At 41.2% G+C, this 19,127-nt stretch overlaps 1 protein-coding gene across 1 annotated transcript; it reads left to right on the top strand.

Moving 5' to 3' along the window:
- The first annotated feature begins 92 nt into the window (after positions 1–92).
- Positions 93–4,154, top strand: LOC131689222 (BOS complex subunit NOMO1). The gene is made up of 4 exons (XM_058974162.1): positions 93–338; positions 412–1,471; positions 1,530–2,898; positions 2,973–4,154. Exons 1-4 carry the CDS (start codon positions 190–192, stop codon positions 3,995–3,997), a joined length of 3,603 nt encoding a protein of 1,200 aa, XP_058830145.1. The 5' UTR covers positions 93–189; the 3' UTR covers positions 3,998–4,154.
- Positions 4,155–19,127: the final 14,973 nt, after the last annotated feature.

The following is a 19,127-nucleotide window of genomic DNA, read 5'->3' as shown; positions in this document are numbered from 1 at the left end:
TTACTGTGCAACTTCATCGATTTATTTTGATCGAGCATAAAAACAGATGTCGAATTGGTCGCTGACTATTTGACAGATAAGCAGAAAATCATCAGCTGTCTATTCCGTTCCGTCAGACTATAGACAACCACTTTTCTGCACGAGCCGGTCGGGATATTTTCATTATTTTTCGATAAATTATAAAATAAAATGGGACGGCCGTGTCTCACGGTGGTTTGCCTGCTCTATTTCACGCTCGTTGTATCAAAATTGTGCACCGCTAATGAAGTGTTCGGTTGTGGTGGTTTCATAAAGAATGCCAACTCGGACCTGGATTTCAGCAAGGTTGAAGTAGGGCTGTAAGTAGTTTTCTCATTATTGGTGTTAATTGAATTAACGAAGCTAAAATGCGTCTGCATTCTTTTAATGTAGGTACAACCTGCAAGGCAGTCTGAAAATAAAAACGGACTGCTCACCGTCCAACGGGTACTATTTTATTCCCCTGTACGATAAAGGACAATATGTGCTGAAGGTTATTCCTCCACCCGGGTGGAGTTTCGAACCCGAACAGGTGGCAATCAAATTTGATGGTACCACAGATATCTGCAGTCAGGGAAAAGACGTAAATTTCCTTTTTAAAGGATTCGGAATCACCGGAATGGTGGAGATTTATCGCCATTCGGTTGGTGCTAAGGGAGTCCAGGTCGAACTTAGATCGGAAAGCAATACTAAAATCGGACAGACAATTACCGACAGTAATGGTATATTTTCTTTCACGCCGATTAAATCAGGAAAATATGTCATTAGAGTTAAACACGATAAATGGTACTTTGTACAACCGGAGTACGGTGTAACGGTGACGACCGGGAATACCGAAATTCCGCCAAAGTCGTTAGTCGTAGCAGGATTTCAGGTGGACGGCAGTGTCGTTAGCGATGGTCAACCTTTCGGTAATGTTGGATTTCTGCTGTACGCTGAAAAAGGTGCAGTTTCGATGGTGAAATGTCCGACCGAAAATATACCGAGGGTTAACGGAACTGATCCAAAGTACGGTGGATCTCCACGTTGCTACGTTGAAGCTAATAAAGCTACGGGAAAGTTTAGCTTCCCGAGTGTTTCAACGGGAAAATATCGTGTGGTGCCGCACTTCACCAGCAAAGATATCCAGTTCCACATCCGACCGGAAGCGATGGAGTTTGAGATAGGACGTGACAGTGTGGATCTCAGTGAAAGTTTCGAGGTGACCGGTTTCAGTGTCAGTGGAAATGTTTTGCTGGGTAGCGAAGGACCGGGAGTAGCAAATGCAAAGGTTAAACTGAACGGACGAGAAATTGCCACCACTGGAAGTGATGGAAAGTATATGCTTGCGAATATTCAAGCAGGTACCTACACGATCCAGGTGACGGCCGACGATTTGCAGTTCAAGGATCACATTGTCAAAATTGCGTTGAGTAAACCGGCACTACCGGATATCATAGTGGATGGTTTTAAGGTTAGTGAGGGTTGAATTGAGGCATGGTTTATGGGCTTGCAATGTTCAATTTTTTCAGGTTTGTGGTCAGGTTATCTCGCAGCAATCACATCGAGTTTCCATCTCCAGGAAAACCCCAACGTTTCAAGTGGAAATCCCAACGAAAGCAAATGCCGGAGGCGAATGGTGCACTTACTTAGAAAGTGGACAATACACTGTCCGTGTTGTGACGAGCGAGCAGGAACATGCTGCTGGTATTCAATTCTTCCCGTTGACTCAAACGATCAGTGTGGATCGATCTCCATTGGGTGGAATAATGTTCTCCCAACTGCGTGCTACGGTTGAAGGGGAAATTCGTTGCCTAGCCGATGCTGCTGGTAGCAGCTGCCCGAAGGATTTAACGGTCACGTTAACTGCGTTGGATTCAAACGCAAGTCCAGTTGGGCAGCCAACGAAGGCTGACTCGGAAGCTGGTCGGTATTCGTTCAGTAACGTTCTTCCTGGTAGCTATGAAGTTGCTGTACCCAAGTCAAGGCTATGTTGGCAAGCGAGTACGATTAGGATCAATGTGAAGACAGCTGAGGAAAACGTACCGACCTTTGTCCAGAGTGGATACGTTGTTTCGATTGTATCTAGTCATAGTACAAAAATGATCTACAAAAAAGAAGGCGTAGAAAACGCTAAGTCGCAGGAAATTGCATTAAATCCGGGTTTGAACACATTCTGCGTTGATACGGCAGGTAGCTATGCCATCAGTTTCGTTGGTTGTCACAAGTTCGATGATAATGTAGCCAGATCATTTAGTACGCTGGACTCCACTCCGCTGACCATAACAGCGGTAAAACATCGAAACACGGTCAAAATTCTTGCCGAAGAAAAGTACTCCTATACCACTAAAGTGTCTATAGGAAGCTCGATTCAAACCATCGAATTCACACCAACCGGAGAGATGCTGAATAATCGACACGTTTATAAACACGACTTCTTCCTGGAATCTGGTGAGAACATCCATTTGACTCCGTTGAGCGACATCATGCTGTTTAGTCCGGTCTGGCTGGATGCAACGGGTGGATCGGATTGCACCGAGGTACCGACGAAAATTATTGCCAGCAAAGGACTGCTCATCAATGGAAGAACTGCCCCTCCCATCAAAGATGCAAACATTACGTTGCTATTCCCCAAAAATATGGAACTTACACCTCTGGTAACTATAACTAACGACAACGGAGAGTTTAGGTTTGGACCAATCGATGCTAGTCTAACGGTTGAGCTGTCTGCCGAGAAAGAATCGTACGTATTTTCAGCGTTTGACAAGAGCTCCAACACCTTTAGCGGTCATAAGCTGTGCGAAATTATCGTCACGGTCCGGGATGATACCGGAGGCAAACTTCCGGGAGTGCTGCTGTCTTTGTCCGGTGCGGAGAGTTATCGGAAGAATCTTGTTACAGGTGAGTTGATAGCATGATGCGTCCAAATCAGTACCAATATAATTCATGTCTTTTTTTTTTTAATTATTCCCTAGGCGAAGATGGCACCATCAAGTTCCACTCGCTTTCCCCAAGCGAATACTACCTCAGAGCGATGATGAAAGAGTACGACTTCAAACCCAACTCGAAACTGATCGAGGTAAAGGAAGGTGCAACCGTAACCGAAGAACTGAAAGCAACCCGCACAGCCTTCTCCATCTTCGGTTCGATCACATCCCTCAACGGGGAACCGTTCCCGAATGTACCGGTGGAAGCAGTAACGGATGAACGCTGCGGAAACCACCTGGAGGAAGGAACCAGCGAATTCAATGGACAGTATCGAATTCGTGGTCTACAACCCGGATGCCAGTATCGCGTTCGAGTGCGTACAAACGGACCGAACTCCAACGTCGACCGTTCGATACCCAAGGAAAAGTCGACCACCGTCGAGAAAGGTGACATTCGCGACGTTAACATGATCGCAATCAGTCCCCTTACGTTTGTAGATGTTACGGTTCGCGTACTAGCTTCAGAGAACGACTTCTACAAAACGCTAAAGATCTTCCTGTACAAAACGGGCAGTGATTCACCTGTTCACTCGCAACGAATCGAGTCCCCTTTGAACCCGAAGAGCAAAATCAACCCGGGAATTATGGTGTTCTTCCCACGCATACCATTCGACGGCAAATCATATTACATCGAACTAACGACAAGTCTGTCGGAGAAGAACTACAAATATAATCTTCCAACGGTTCAATTTACTGCCAATAGCAGCAGCTACTTTACCGAACTGCACTTCCGCCCGGAACTGCGTACGGCCGAAAACGATCTCAATCAGAACTCACTGTCTGCCATCGTTCTCATATTCATCGTTGGTTTCATCTTTTTCAAGCAGGATCTCGCCCTGGAACTGCTTGGCATGGTGTGGAATAAGGTTGCCGCCGGGGTGGGGGAAATAGTAAGCAGATCTAAGCCAAAGGAACAAAAGTACGAACCGGGAGCGATCGATGAGAAGGAGATCGAAAAACTTGCTTCCAGCATTAATGCGATTAAGAAGAAAAAAGTGAAGAAAGCTAACTGAGTAGCGAAGGTGAACTTGTAGTTCAGTGAGCGATAGCAGCTTTTAGTCATAGTAGATGGTAAGAGATGGTGTTCGGTAAGGAAAAAATTATTTGAAGGTATACTACGTATAACAAGTCTGGTTTAATAAAACAAAGCGTTTTGTTTTTTTTCCTGGATTTATTTGGTTTAAAATAAATAGAAGGTGGAAAGAAATGCCCTACGATATTTGTTATATTTAAGCAATTGTTTTTTTTTTTTATCTTAAATACGTTTATTTAGGCCCAAATGCTTTAGCTTAACGAGGCCGATAATTCATTTTTTTTTTAATTACATGTCACATGTTAGTGGGGGAAAGGAAAGCCGTATTTAGGGGCGGCTTGCTCCCCTCTTATGTAAGTAAAGGAAAAAGGTAGGAAGTGGGATACATATTGTGTAATTGACATCGTCGTTTGCTGATTGATCATTGTGAGGGATATGCACACTTTGTTGTAGTGTTGTAGTTTCCAGCCTGTAATCGCAGGGGCGAGGGGAGGGTCGATATTTCGGATAATTATTGGCACTTTGATACTGTCATGATGTTCTCTATATCATCTGCATGTGAGGTATGTCATGATGTTCTGGGTAGACGGTTATCAAGAAGAGTATGCACCGAAGACTCGTGAAGCAATGCCATATTGTAGATACAGGGATAGGTTGGTGAGATTCTACTGTGAATGAGAGAGGGGAAAATGTATTAAACTTGGACATCAATGGTTTTCAAAAAGATATAGATAAGAAAAATATAGGGGTGGTCACGGCTTGCCAGGACGTCCCGGACTGGCACATAGGGTGATCTACCTCGGGCCCGAAGGGAATCTATTAGTTGGGACCTGGCAACACAGTACTCTGCGCACAGCCAAACAACATGCTCGATGTCGTGGTAGCCGTTCTCACAAACACAATGATTACTTTCAGCAAGCCCTATACGACGGAGATGCGCGTCAAACGAGTAATGGTTGGACATGATCCTTGACATCGTACGAATAAAGTCCCGGTTCACATCCAACCCCTTAAACCAAGCATTCGTTGATACCTTCGGGATAATGGAATGTAGCCACCGTCCCAGATGCCCATTGCTCCATGAGGTTTGCCAACTATCGAGCGTCCTCTGACGAGAGATACTGAAAAATTCGTTGAAGCAAATTGGTCTTTCGTAAGTGTCGCCTTCTAATGCGCCCACCTTGGCTAAAGAGTCCGCCTTCTCATTGCCCGCAATAGAACAATGTGACGGGACCCAAACCAAGGTAATCTGGTAAGATTTTTCAGATAAAGCACTCAGATATTCCCGTATTTTCCCCAGGAAATACGGTGAGTGCTTTCCAGGCTTCGCCGCACGGATGGCCTCAATGGAGCTGAGACTGTCCGAAACGATGAAGTAATAGTCTGCGGGCAGGGTGTCAATGATCCCGAGAGTATACTGAATGGCAGCTAATTCTGCGACGTAAATTGAAGCAGGATCATTGAGTTTGAATGAGGCAGCAAGATTTTCGTTGAAGATACCGAAGCCTGTGGACCCGTTGAGAATTGATCCGTCAGTGTAGAACATTTTGGCGCAGTCGACTTGATGGTATTTGTTATAGAAAATATTTGGGACCACTTGTGGGCGAATATGATCCGGAATTCCACAAATCTCTTCCTTCATGGATGTATCGAAAAATACAGTGTGATCAGAAGTATCTAAGAGATGAGCACGGTTGACGTTATACGTAGATGAATTGATGTTCTGTGCCATGTAATCGAAGTACAAGGACATGAATCGGGTCTGAGAATTAAGCTCGACAAGCCTTTCGCAATTTGCAATCAACAATGGGTTTAGAATATCGCATCGAATGAGCAATCGATATGAGAGGTCCCAAAATCGATTTTTCAGCGGAAGAACGCCCGCCAGCACTTCGAGACTCATCGTATGGGTCGAGTGCATGCAACCCAAGGCAATACGCAAGCAACGATACTGGATTCGCTCCAGTTTGATGAAATGTATGTTCGCAGCGGAGCGAAAGCAGAAACATCCGTACTCCAACACTGATAATATCGTTGTTTGGTACAGCCTGATTAGGTCTCCTGGATGGGCACCCCACCATGTTCCAGTTATTGTACGGAAAAAGTTGATCCTTTGTTGGCACTTCTGTTTCAGATACCTAATGTGACATCCCCAGGTACCTTTAGAGTCGAACCATACCCCGAGATATTTGAATGTTGAAGCCTGAGCAATAGTTTGATCCATTAATTGAAGCTGTAGTTGCGCTGGTTCACGCTTTCTAGAAAATACGACTAGCTCAGTTTTCTCCGTGGAGAACTCGATACCCAGCTGGAGAGCCCAAGCAGACAAATTGTCCAAGGTATCTTGCAGTGGTCCTTGCAAGTCGACGGCTTTAGGACCTGTAATAGAGACCACACCGTCATCTGCAAGCTGCCTTAGCGTGCAGGAATTGACAAGACATTCGTCAATGTCATTCACGTAAAAATTGTAGAGGAGAGGGCTTAGACATGAGCCCTGGGGAAGGCCCATGTAGCTAAATCGTGATGTCGATAAATCGCCATGCGAGAAATGCATTTGTTTTTCAGACAACAGGTTTAGCAAAAAGTTATTTAAAATTGGCGAAAGACCATGCTGGTGCAACTTCTCATAAAGAATGTTGATCGAAACTGAATCGAAAGCCCCCTTAATATCCAAGAATACTGATGCCATCTGCTTTTTGTTAGCATATGCCATTTGAATTTCTGTTGAGAGCAACGCAAGGCAATCGTTCGTCCCTTTGCCTTTGCGGAAGCCAAATTGTGTATCTGACAGTAAGCCATTTGTTTCGACCCAATTATCGAGGCGAAACAAGATCATTTTTTCGAATAACTTCCGGATACAGGACAGCATTGCAATCGGACGATACGAATTGTGGTCGGACGCTGGTTTTCCTGGTTTTTGGATGGCGATGACCCTCACCTGTCTCCAGTCATGTGGGACAATGTTACCCTCAAGAAACCTATTAAATAAATTCAACAAGCGTCTTTTGGCAGAGTCTGGCAGATTCTTCAATAAGTTGAATTTAATTCTATCTGGCCCCGGGGCTTTATTGTTACATGATAAGAGAGCAAGTGAGAACTCCACCATCGTAAACGGTGTTTCGTTCGCGGTATTGTAAGGCGACGCGGCGCGGTAGATTTTCTGTGCCGGGGCGGAATCCGGACAAACCTTCTTGGCGAAATCGAATATCCAACGGTTTGAATATTCCACGCTCTCGTTAGTACTGTTTCGGTTTCGCATACGTCGGGCCGTGCCCCAAAGAGTGCTCATCGATGTTTCTCTTGTTAACCCGTCGACAAACCGGCGCCAGTAACTGCGTTTCTTAGCTTTCATTAAATTTTTCATTCGCTTTTCTAATATCGCGTACACTCGATAACTAGCAACTAACCCGTCGTTCCGGAAAGTTTTATACGCGGCAGCTTTCTCCGCGTACACGTCTGAGCACTCTTTGTCCCACCACGGGTTGGGAGAACGTTTTTGGGTGTTCACGTCGGGTACTCGTTTCGTCTGAGTTTGAATCGCGCTATCGAGAATCGAGTTGGACAAAAACTTATATTCTTCCTCCGGGGGAAGTATCTGTGTTGAATCGATAGTTTTGGATATCTCAGCAGCGTAGCTCTTCCAATCAATGTTTCGTGTGAGGTCATAGGGAACATTGATTGGTGTCGATGGTCTTGAACCAGTGGTGATTGCAATTACAATTGGTAAGTGGTCACTACCGTGGGGATCAGATATTACCTTCCACTTGCAATCTAACCGTAGTGATGTCGAGCATAAAGATATGTCCAGTGCACTTGCTTGCGCAGGTGGTCTAGGAATTCGTGTCATTTCCCCTGTGTTCAGAATTGTCATATTGAAGTTGTCACAAAGGTCTTGAATTGTCGAAGATCGATTATCGTCGTATAGACAGCCCCACCCCGTACCGTGAGAGTTAAAGTCTCCAAGAAGCAGGCGGGGCGAGGGAAGGTGTTCAATCACGTTGGAGAATCTTCGATATCCCATCATGGCCCTAGGAGGAATGTAAATAGAAGCAATGCAAAGATCTTTGCCTTTGATTGTTGTTTGACAAGCGACAACTTCAATGCCTGGCGTCGAAGGGAGGTTGATTCGATTGAAGGAGTAGCACTTTTTGATCCCTAAAAGTACCCCCCCATATGAGTCTTCTCGATCCAAGCGGATAATGTTAAAATCGTGGAAGTTGAGGTTTATATTAGAAGTTAGCCATGTTTCACATAGGGAAAATGCATCACAATGATTGTAATTTAGCAAGTGTTTTAATGAATCAATTTTGGGGATAATACTTCTGCAGTTCCACTGTAAAACAGTGATCAGATCCCTGATTCCGTCTAATAAGTTAGCCATCGAAGGATACGATCGCTGTAAGGAGGGGCCATTGTTCAGTCAACTGTTTTAAAAATGTTCTTACTGTTGGTAGAATAGCAACCAGCAAGCTTTTCATAGGATCGGTAATGTTGAAAGCTGTGAATATCCAGTCCACAATGTCAGAAAATTTAAGGAATCCCGTTTTAGGGTGAGTTTCTGACTGTAAAATTGGAGCACTTGGGATTTTTGGTGCCCCGGGGAGTGCTGGGAACTCCTGGTTGTATCTCAATTTCCCAAAACCAGGAGGTATTATCTTCGGATTTGTACCAGCCCTTCCAGTTGATGAATTATTTTTATTTTGTACCCTTGTTTGGGACAACCTAGGACCCTTACGAGGAAGTTCAGGTGAGTTTTGATTAGGTCTTTTCCTAGAGTTTCCAAGCGGAGCCAAAGAATGCCCCTCGCAAGGGTCGTTAGAGGCGTTATCGTCAGTTGGCAAGAGAGCGAATGGGTTTTCGGAGATAAGTGGAACAGCTCTTTTAAGCATTTCTGCGTAAGAGCGTCTGGAGCGATCTTTGGCGGATCGCTTCAGTTTATCCGCGCGAAGTTTGTACGTTGGGCATGTCAAAAGTGCATGCGGATTCTCCCCACAGTAAACACACTTCTCAGCGGGGCTACTGCAAGTATCATCCGCATGGCGTTCCCCACATTTACCGCACCGTTGCTTGTTGCTACAGTAGGTGGCCGTGTGACCTAGCTGCTTGCAATTGGAACAATTCATGACCCGCGGTACAAACAGGCGTACAGGTAGACGAGCTCCTCCCACTTCAACGTAGCTCGGAAGTGCAGATCCGGCGAAGGTTACGCGAAACGAGTCTGATGGATAGTAATTACCATCTTCGATGGACTTTGAGTGCAATTGCTTGCACTCCAAAATCTTAACTGATTGAAGGTTAGGGTCCTTAAAGCGGCCAGCCCCATCATTCATCAGATCATCGACAGTTAGACCCGCATCACTTACCACACCGTCGATCTCCACATCACGAGAAGGGATGTAGACGCGATACTCCAGCGTAAAGAGGCTATTTCTAACGATATCATTGGCCTGTTTCAAGTCAGTAACGACTACGCGCAGTTTGTCTGACTGAACCTTTTTAATCTCGGTTACGGCCGAGTAACGTTTTGTCAGCTCCCGTGCAACAGTTATGCTGTTTAACGGTTTATTTTTGGGCCGAAAGTATACCACCCAAGGACCAGCGGATCCATCCTGGTAAACCTTGAGTCGGGGGGGCTGTGAGACATTGGGGGGAAGTGGATCGACCATAACATTATCTGTCTTAGTATCAGATATATGTTCTTCTTCCCCATAATATTCGTCTTCGGAGGGTGATCCTTCTGTTTGTTCCATTTTGTTGCGGGAGCAACACGCTCGACCGCACTGTTTAACTTAAATCAAAATAAAAAATCAAAAGCAATAAAAAGAAAAAAAAATCGATAAGAAAAGTAAAAAACAAAACACTTCACCAGTTGGTTCCTGACGAGCTGGTAGGTGAATTGATCCTTCGTTTGTTTTATCCGTCACCCGCGTGACCTTCACACAATAGAGCTGATATAGCTCGTCTAAACAAAGCCGTCTTTCAGGCAAGAAAACTGTTTAGTAACTTCACTGCACCGATATCGCAGGTAATAATTACCACTCGCGGGACTGTTTATTACTAATGCTTTACTGCAGCCTCTGCCACAGCAAGCACCTTCGTACTACCGAAAAAACTAAACCACACCGGAGAGAACAAAAAGCACTTGTTTCCCGGTACAAAGTTGGATTACGAATGAAGCAATTGTTTAACAATTAATGTAATTCTTCAAAACCATTATGGGAGTTTTATGCGAACATGAAAACTATATCTAGTTATGATGTGCAAAAACTCATGCATAGGATTATCAAGAGTGAACAAAAAGATGATAGCTCTCAGTATATCGCTGATCGAGAATCTACAACCATATGTACACATAATACTGGCACCTCAAGCAACATTCGATTCCTCGATACCACAATGCTGAGAAATAAGCTCTAAAAATATCTAATATTTACTGCTTGTTAATGTCGCACAATTCAACGCACCCACCGGAAGGCTAAGTAAGAAAGATCTGCTGATATCTCTTTTATCCTGGGAGATTCGGAAACATTTAATGAAACTAAGAAACACATACATATATGCACACATGAATATAAGCAAAAACAAAGGAAAAGAAATATACAAGTGCACTAACGCCGGAGACTCCTGAATGCACTGAAACAAACGAAACAAACAAAAAAGGGTAGAGTACAAAGGATAAGAAAAAATAACTCGTGAAATCGTGGACACAATGAGCTTACTAACAAAAAGGACTAAGAAAGAAGAAAGAGCGAAGGGAAAGTACCAACTGACCCATGACAGGCAGAGAACGCCGACATAACCGGGGATTAAGGTAATATCAAATGTGCTAATCCATTCGTACCTTACAGAGGTGAAGGTGAAATCTAAAATCTAAAATAGCATCCAAACTCTCAAAAGAACAAGGAATGATGATAAAAAATAGGCAGTAAACATTAGCGTAAAGGTAAATTAAGGAAACGGAAAGGTAAGAATGAAAGAACCAATGATAATAATAATGATACCAAATAATACCAAATGACATTCTTTATATTGAAAAACGTGTTTAAATGGCGCCCATGCGCTAATTCGTCCTAGTTTAAAATTTGGGTTGAGGGGGGCACGCATTTTTGGCTTAGGACAGAAATGCCGATCAGACCGGATCTACACCAAAAATGTACTATAAGGAAACATGAAAACTATATCTAGTTGGTGGTTATTTTTCCTTCATAAGCAATTATGGATGTAAAGAATCATTAGCCTTGAGGTAGAGAGATATATTTATACAGTAGCAGGTGCAGGGGAAATTTTCATTTGATAATATATATAAAATCACATCTTATTAGAAGATCTGCTAACTGGTGGTCGAGGGGCTGTCCAGCTCCAATCCATTTCCAGGAACAATTCTGTTCAAATACAAGTATAAGCCAACGACAAACAGTAGCAATATCAAAATACTAGCTTTCAAAAAAATCATCAGACCAAATGATGTTGCCAAATTGCTCCCTGCAAAGAAAATAGGAAAAGGGAAATTAGTGTGTTTCAAGGGAATAACGGCCAACATCGGTAATTCGATATCTTTAATGGTTAGCAGGGAGAAAAAAAACAGAAAAACAGATTCCTGAGCAAGAATCATGAGATTCTCAAACACTCCAGAAGATGCGTTTTAGGTAGAACTGTCATCGAAAACCACATGGTTATTATAATTTGGTAAATTTCAAACCATATTGTAATATTTAGTAATTGGTAAGGTAATGTACCGAGGAATGTGATATTACACAGTAATATAAACACCGTGTGAACCGAGCAAACTCTAGTATAAAACTAACTCTATTCAGACCGTTTGCCGGGCGCTGCTCTGCTTAGCGCACACTAGGGTGGTTACAACACATATCATATTGTATTTATCATGAACAACATAGCAATGTATGAGAAGAAAGAATTACCTGGGCACCCGATTGAAGCGTTTGCGATAGAGCGAGTGGAAATGCCCGTTTCCTATCGTTAACATTTCATGGGCAAAGGGTGGGTTCTTCTCCTTCTGACTAGAAGAAATACCCTGTACATATTCTCTTACCTTTTTTGTACTTCAAACAATGCCTAGCTTATTATGTTCAATAGGTAAAGAGAGAACAATGCGTTATGTTCATTCGTACAGCGACTTTCAGAGCGTGTAGGCGTTTTTTCAGTCCGTGAAGTGTAGCATAGTAAAACAAAGAGCTAGTTAATCCGCTTTCAAGGTTATTTTGAGCGTTCTCCGTCTCTTCGAGGTTTGGGAATTTCTTTCCCTCTTTTGTGTGTGCACGTTAACGGTTATTTGACTAGCAGAGCAGTGGTAGTGTTTCTCATTTTGTGAGCTAGAAAATTTAAGTAACGCCTAGGGATGCGGTACCGGTAATACCGGTATCGAAAATCCCGGGAATACTGGACCATTATTGGTACCGTTATACCGGTACTGAACAAAAGCCAGGACCGGTGTTTTCAGTACCGTACAATTTTTTATGAAAAAATATGTAGACCCGCTTTCCAAATATTGGTCTGCAAGGTGGCTTTATTATATTTAAATATCTTCTAGATAAATCGTTCAGCTTATGCTTTTGTGGGGAATTGAGACGCGTTATCATCATAATAATTTTAGAAGTTAAATATTACTTACTAGTTAAATATTACTAACTTGTACTGAAGGATATGTTTAAATTCCTGCACAATTGGGTCGATATGAAATTTCAGCTATCTTCTACTAATTTTCAAAATATTCACATCTAGCACAAGAGTAAAAATTTGTTATGATTTTGTTATTAGCGACATTCCCAACAAACAACGAACACTGAACAAACCTTTCTTACTAGGGAATCAGCTGAACAATAACTGTTCTAGCCATTATTCAGCTAAATTGTTTGTTTGGTTCTGATTGGATCCAATTATTCACTGGGTGGCGCGTAATAAGGTTGTGTCATGTCTGTATTTGATTCGCGCTTAAATCTTTATCTATAAAAGAACGAACAGCGTTTTAGTAGCTAACAATTTTTTGAGTTGGTGAACTGTTTCGAATGAAGCGATTTTTAAATTTTGGTGATCGGAAAAGTTAGCAAAACTCCATATTTTACAGTAAATTAGGAGCCGTAGTATGCATAAAAGTCGAAACCAATTTACAGCAAAGCGATAATGCCGAGAATAAATGCGTACGTACGCGTATTTATATTCTCGCTTCGATTAACTGTTGATAATACGAAAGTCGCACCACAGTTCGGTTTCTCATATTGCTCAGTTCAGAAACTATCCCTGTCAAAAAAAATGCGGACGAACATGGTCAGGCGATTTAAAAAGTTTGACGTTTGACTCAACTCGCCTGTGCTAATTGCCCCTAGGAACAAATGCAATTTGCGAATGCGATTTAAAGGCAATTTCAATACTTAGACAAATTTTCTGGCGGCTGAAATGGACTTGGTTGTTTTTTTGCGTTTTTCAAACATGGCGGTTCATGTTTGGCTTAAGTTTAAAATTGTTTTTTTTTTAAACAATTGGCGCGTTCCCGCTTGTATTTTGTTTCTTTAGTGCACTTAATTTAGCCAACGAATGTGGGAAATTGTGAAATCGTGTGTAAGTATAGTGGTACAAGATCTCTGAGTCTAAAGTAAGATTGTGGTAAGTTTTGGTGTTCAATACGAATTTCACCATCGATTCTTCCTATAGTCTGGTGGTGATTACCTAGTGTACCGATAAATTTATGTGAGTAGATAGTGAATCCGAAAATAATTATTATTTTTAATTTTCATATCAGGCAATTAAGGGCGATTAAATGGCGCGTTCCCTGGGCGATTTAGGGGTGATTTAAAGGCGGGTAGAGCGGCAAAAAAATGACGGCGGCAAATCGCCCAAATGTTGCATATAAAATAGCCCCCTAATTGCCAGCAAATTGCTGGCAAATTGTAGGGCAATTAGCGCATCCGAGTTGGCAAATAGCCCCCCGCTAGCCAGCAACTTGCCCTTTTTGACTGGGATAATTCGCTCCGCTGCTATAGGAGGTGAAGTGATCAAATTTACCCGGGCGCCGCAGCTTAGTCTATTTGCACAAGCAAAAATTGATTCCTTCTACCTAGTGTGTGAAACGTGAACAAACAATGAGTGACAATGAAAGGCAAGTTTATATCCCGTTGCAGGCAAACTATGTTGCTGTTAACTTCTCGAAATGTCCGGTGCAATTCCACCATTTACGTCATGACTAGACTGATTACGTTCAATAACATTAGTCAAGCAGAATTATTCGCAAAAGTATTCAAATATTGCAAACTTTATCGCTTGTTTATTCAATTTCATAGAAATACATTAGGACAGATTTGTGGTAATGGAAAATGTAGCAGCCCCTCTCCTTAAAGCTGTATAAATCATGGAGTAAACTAGATCAATTGTAATCGAGAAGACAACCCTACGGCCTACCGTGAGAATTGAGGCGTACTCGATGCCGGGAAGAGTTCCGCAATATCACCAAGTTGTCGGTCATCAACGAGTTCTGCACTAAATTGAATCTCTGGTCACATGAGATTTTTGGTGTTCTTGGAAGCGCCGAAAACTCCTTGACTTTCCTCAAATTTCTAAGATAATGAACTGTTTACTTCGACTTTGTGTCAGAGCTTGCTCGAACTCGTACATTTAGTGACATCTAAGGAGAAATATTAAAGCTTTTGTAAGGAATCTCATCTGTCTATAATTTTTGGGAGCAGTAAAAGACGTCCCCACATGGGTATCGTCAGAATCACACTCCTCAGCCAAGAGACCAATGCGATTTGTCATAGTAAATGGCGTAGCTCTTTTTAACCCATTATACGCTAGGTATGAAATTTCATACGCAGAGCTAACCATCGGTTTACACGTATTTACTACAGAATTTTGGCATCTAACTGCTTTATTATTGCACTAATGGGATCATTGCACCTCATATTTCATTGTGAAACAAGACAACTGCCATTTTTTATAATTTTGTTTACATTTTTGAACCATGTATAGTTGGGGCAAATGGCGGCTAAAAAGTAAGCAATACATTTAATTGAATTTTATTGTTGGAATTCGTGCTAATAATTCCATTATGTGACAAAACGTTCCTACAGGTGTAAAAGAAGTGTTGTCTATCAGAAAATCCGAAGAAATATGTCAAACAACTTAAAATTTGTTGTTTTTATTTAAGCGTACGAATTTTTTTGCACGAGATATTTTCATTCTCAAAACCATTTTAAGCGGTGATTTTATTTTTCCCATAATCCTTGATACATTTTTTGGTGGAATTGAAGATATCACTGCATTTGGCTCACTTTTTGAAACCCCTGGGTTATAATGGGTTAATTTTTCTACAAAAGAGTACTCAGAGCGCTTTTTAAGGGAATGCTTCAGATTTCTTGGACGCTGTTTGTACACGGGTCATGGTTATGTGCAATCTTCTGCCAGAGGTTACTTGACACGAGTTTGAAAGGATACACCATTTTGTCCCGTCCAGTGCAATTGCTGTTCAAAATCTTTGCTCGGTAGAGCAAGGGGTCCTTGAAATAGCCAACTCCGTGCTTCAGTAGATTCACGCATGACAAACTCGAATCGGTGATTGCACCGTCCATCTCAGCGTTGTGAGCACTCATGTAGACACCCACTGAGACGTCCAAAAATTTGTTTCAAAATCGTTCAACACGGGTCCAACGATGGCCGTTCGTTGAACGGTTATTTGGACGTTGTCCAAATTGGTCCAACGAACGTCCGTCATTGGACAATTTTGAAACCAACCGTTCTTAGAGGGCATCCTAGTTCTTCATAAAAGGCTTGTCTCCAGTAACGCAATTTACTTGCTTTAAGGTCAATTTCATCACCCTCTCTTAACTTTTAAACCTGGTTCACCAGTACGTTTAACCATGGCTTAAGCGCTAATCGAGGGTGAAGAAAGCCCTTAGTCAAAATAACACAATTTTGAGCTTATCTGGACAAAATTTCGAGCTTTAAACGAGAATTCAGTTTCTGATACTAGGGGCAGATCACTCTAGAAATGTACTTCAAATTTAAAAAAAATGCATTTAATTTTCATTTTGCATCAACTGTACACTCCCTCCGTAACCTTTAAACACCTGACTTTGAATGATATTAGAGGCAAATCTGCATCGAGCTTATATTTCAAATTTTACAGAACTATAGTAATTTTGGTGTTTCATATTGATGACATTACTTTCCGGTTAGATTGGTTAGACAAATGCCGCAAAGAGCGCAATACTTATATTCCGCCAAGGGCGCCAGAAGGCCACGCTACGGCTCTGTAGGCAGTATATCATCGAACATTTCACCAAAAGTGGCCTGTAAGCAGTACTAAAGTATGATATTGAACCCATAAGCTTTGCTACCCTTGTGGTATAAGCGACTATAGACCCGAAATGATGTTAGTAGTTACTTGGAAAGTTTTCATCGTTGTGCGCTCTTCTTATGTTGAACTGATTGCAAAATATGGTTCAAGAACAATTATTTGATGACAATGCCAACAACAAACTAAGCTGAAAATGTTTCAAATCCCATGCTGAAAAATATTTATAAAATGCATGCTTTCTGTTTACATTTCTCTGATTTTTCTCTAAACTTTTGTAGAGGGCACCTCAGTACACTTGAAGGTCCCCATTATGTTCGCTTTGTTTGATGCGCAATATAATGACAAGCGAAATGCTACACACTTCTAGACAATCCGACGCGTAATATTTATTGTATGAGAATTGATGAAACATAAGTGCGACATAGAGAGTATATGAATCAAAGAGAATAAGAAAAGAGACGAATAGTGTGAAGCCAAAAATACCTTATTGAGCAGACCAATCGTGCAATGTAAATAAACATTACTCATGCCTGAGTTGGAGGAGATAAGTATTGTAAATCTATCAAAAAAAATTTGAATTTTCGTCAGAATTTAGTGCAATCGTGATTGTAAGGTGCATTCTAGAGTCTATGTATGAGTAAAAACAAGTTTTAGAATTATTTCATCTCTTTGTTTCGAAATGCACATCGTTTGATAAACAAATTCAACGATCGACAAAAGGTTTGTTTTCAAAATATAATAGGAGTCATTTAAAGTGCTGCCTTTGGAAACGGTTGCCAAATTCTAGTGTTGAAATCATCGTAAAGGGAGTGTTGCCGTTTTGACTGATTTTCACTCTGCGTCTCTTTCACTATTCTCTTTGATATGAATGTGTTGATATTACAGCACGTTAGTTAGAGTGTGGCCATGAGGCCATGACGTATCCCAACGAACGCGAAATTTTGCGTATTCACAATAGAAATACGTCAGATTTCTGCTTGTTTGGATACGTCACACTCGTCTTGACCACACTCTAATTAGAGTGCTCTAGTTGGTATTGCTGTTTATAGAATTTTTGTTTGTGAACGTTTTGGTTAATACTGTTGCATTTTTTTCTTATTACCGTAATGTTGTTACGGCTGAGTTTTGGGTGTAATGCTTAGTGGTTACCTGGGGATAGCACAACACAAATTCTTAATCTAAACCCAAAAAAAAATATTTTGATAGTTTTTATATTATCAACACCAAGCACCATTAGTGGATGTCAAGAGTAGTTAAAGAATTTTGGAAAGGACACGAAAATACGATATTATAGGTGGGTTTTAAACATTTTTAATAAGATATCCAGCCCTATTCCTTCCTTGTGTTGAACAATGCAGGGGAGTGTGAGAACACTTGATCCCCTTTTAGTTTTATTTTCATAATGTTTTGATCAAATAAAATGCTTGATTGTATTAGCTGGGGATAGGTGAAAGTGGTCGGTTGTCGGCACTCCGACATAACTTTTGACTGAAAGCAGACATGGTCATTCAGACAACTATTAATATTTGTGTGTTATATTAGCACGTTCTTTTTGTGCCGATTGCTGAAGCAAACAGACTCGTATGTCCTGTTCTGCAGCCAAAATATTTTTTGAATATGTGAAAACCCACTCAAAAGTTTTTTTTTTTTATCTTTTGCTTAGTGTTATCGAAAGAAGCACATCGATCGAATAAGTATTCGCATGCCACATTTACGAAGTGAATTAATTCTATTTTGCGATTCAAAAATTAAATGGCACCGAAATGTCTCCCACATTTGTTTTATTCAGTTTTCAAGAAGGTTACTAAAATGAGTTGTGGGCACCCGAACGTAGTCGGTTGTTGGCACCCCATTTTTTGCGGCAAATGCTGAATTCTATAACCTAATCAATATGGGTATTTTCGGAACGGGCTTTACCAGTAGTTCCAAGATGGCAACTTCCGGTTTGGCGTTTTTGGCAATTTACATGAAGAGAGCCAACTTGGTTGTGTTTTCACCGCACAGTGGGACGAGCCCGGACTTAAGTCCATATATGAAGGTTATGCGATATTCTCACTAGTATTTTTCTCGTATCAGCTGAGCCATCAGAGACATTTTCGCGAGATTTTAGGTGATTTGAATGCAAAATGAATTTTTGACAGCTTTTTGAAGGGCATAACTCAAGTGTTTTTTGCATTATTTGACCATAGGAACTATATTCGGTTTTTCTCGTTTTTCAAAGAAACGGTTGATTTTATGAATTGCATTACTTCACCAAAATTATCCGTGTGATAAAATTACATCGAAAAATCGCCAAAAATAAGTCACTAGTTGGTTTAGTTAGTGTTTAGATAACTGTTTGTCATGAATTTTTATTGAATTCGAACTTCTAAAGCGATAACAACAACGACGCCCGTGAATGCCCGCGATCACACTATGCTCATTCGAAAGCTTTTCATTTTCTCTTCAAAATGAGCCTATGCTAGTTTTGCGAAAACTTGCGATAAGCAGTCAAAATTTGAAAAAACTGTGAATGGAGACGCATGGTTATTACTGATATTTAATTTGAATATTCACTTTATAACTAGAATAATGACACTAATTTATGCACAACTTTCAAATAGCATTTAGAGCATGATCTTTAAGGGTTTTACTAGTGATCAAGAGTAAGGAGCCGAGTGGGAAGTATGGTTTTTAAGTGGTAAAGGAATTAAGAATGTTTAAAATTCAGTAAATATTTTCAACCATCTGAAATGTGTCATAAAATGTTTCATGAACTATTTTTGCTAACTTACGCAATAACTGTTAAATTGTGTGAACACAG

The sequence above is a fragment of the Topomyia yanbarensis genome, chromosome 3, assembly GCF_030247195.1.
Source record: "Topomyia yanbarensis strain Yona2022 chromosome 3, ASM3024719v1, whole genome shotgun sequence".
Classification (NCBI taxonomy): domain Eukaryota; kingdom Metazoa; phylum Arthropoda; class Insecta; order Diptera; family Culicidae; genus Topomyia; species Topomyia yanbarensis.
The sequence above is the reverse complement of the archived record's forward strand: the minus strand, read 5'-3'. Positions and strand labels throughout refer to the sequence as shown.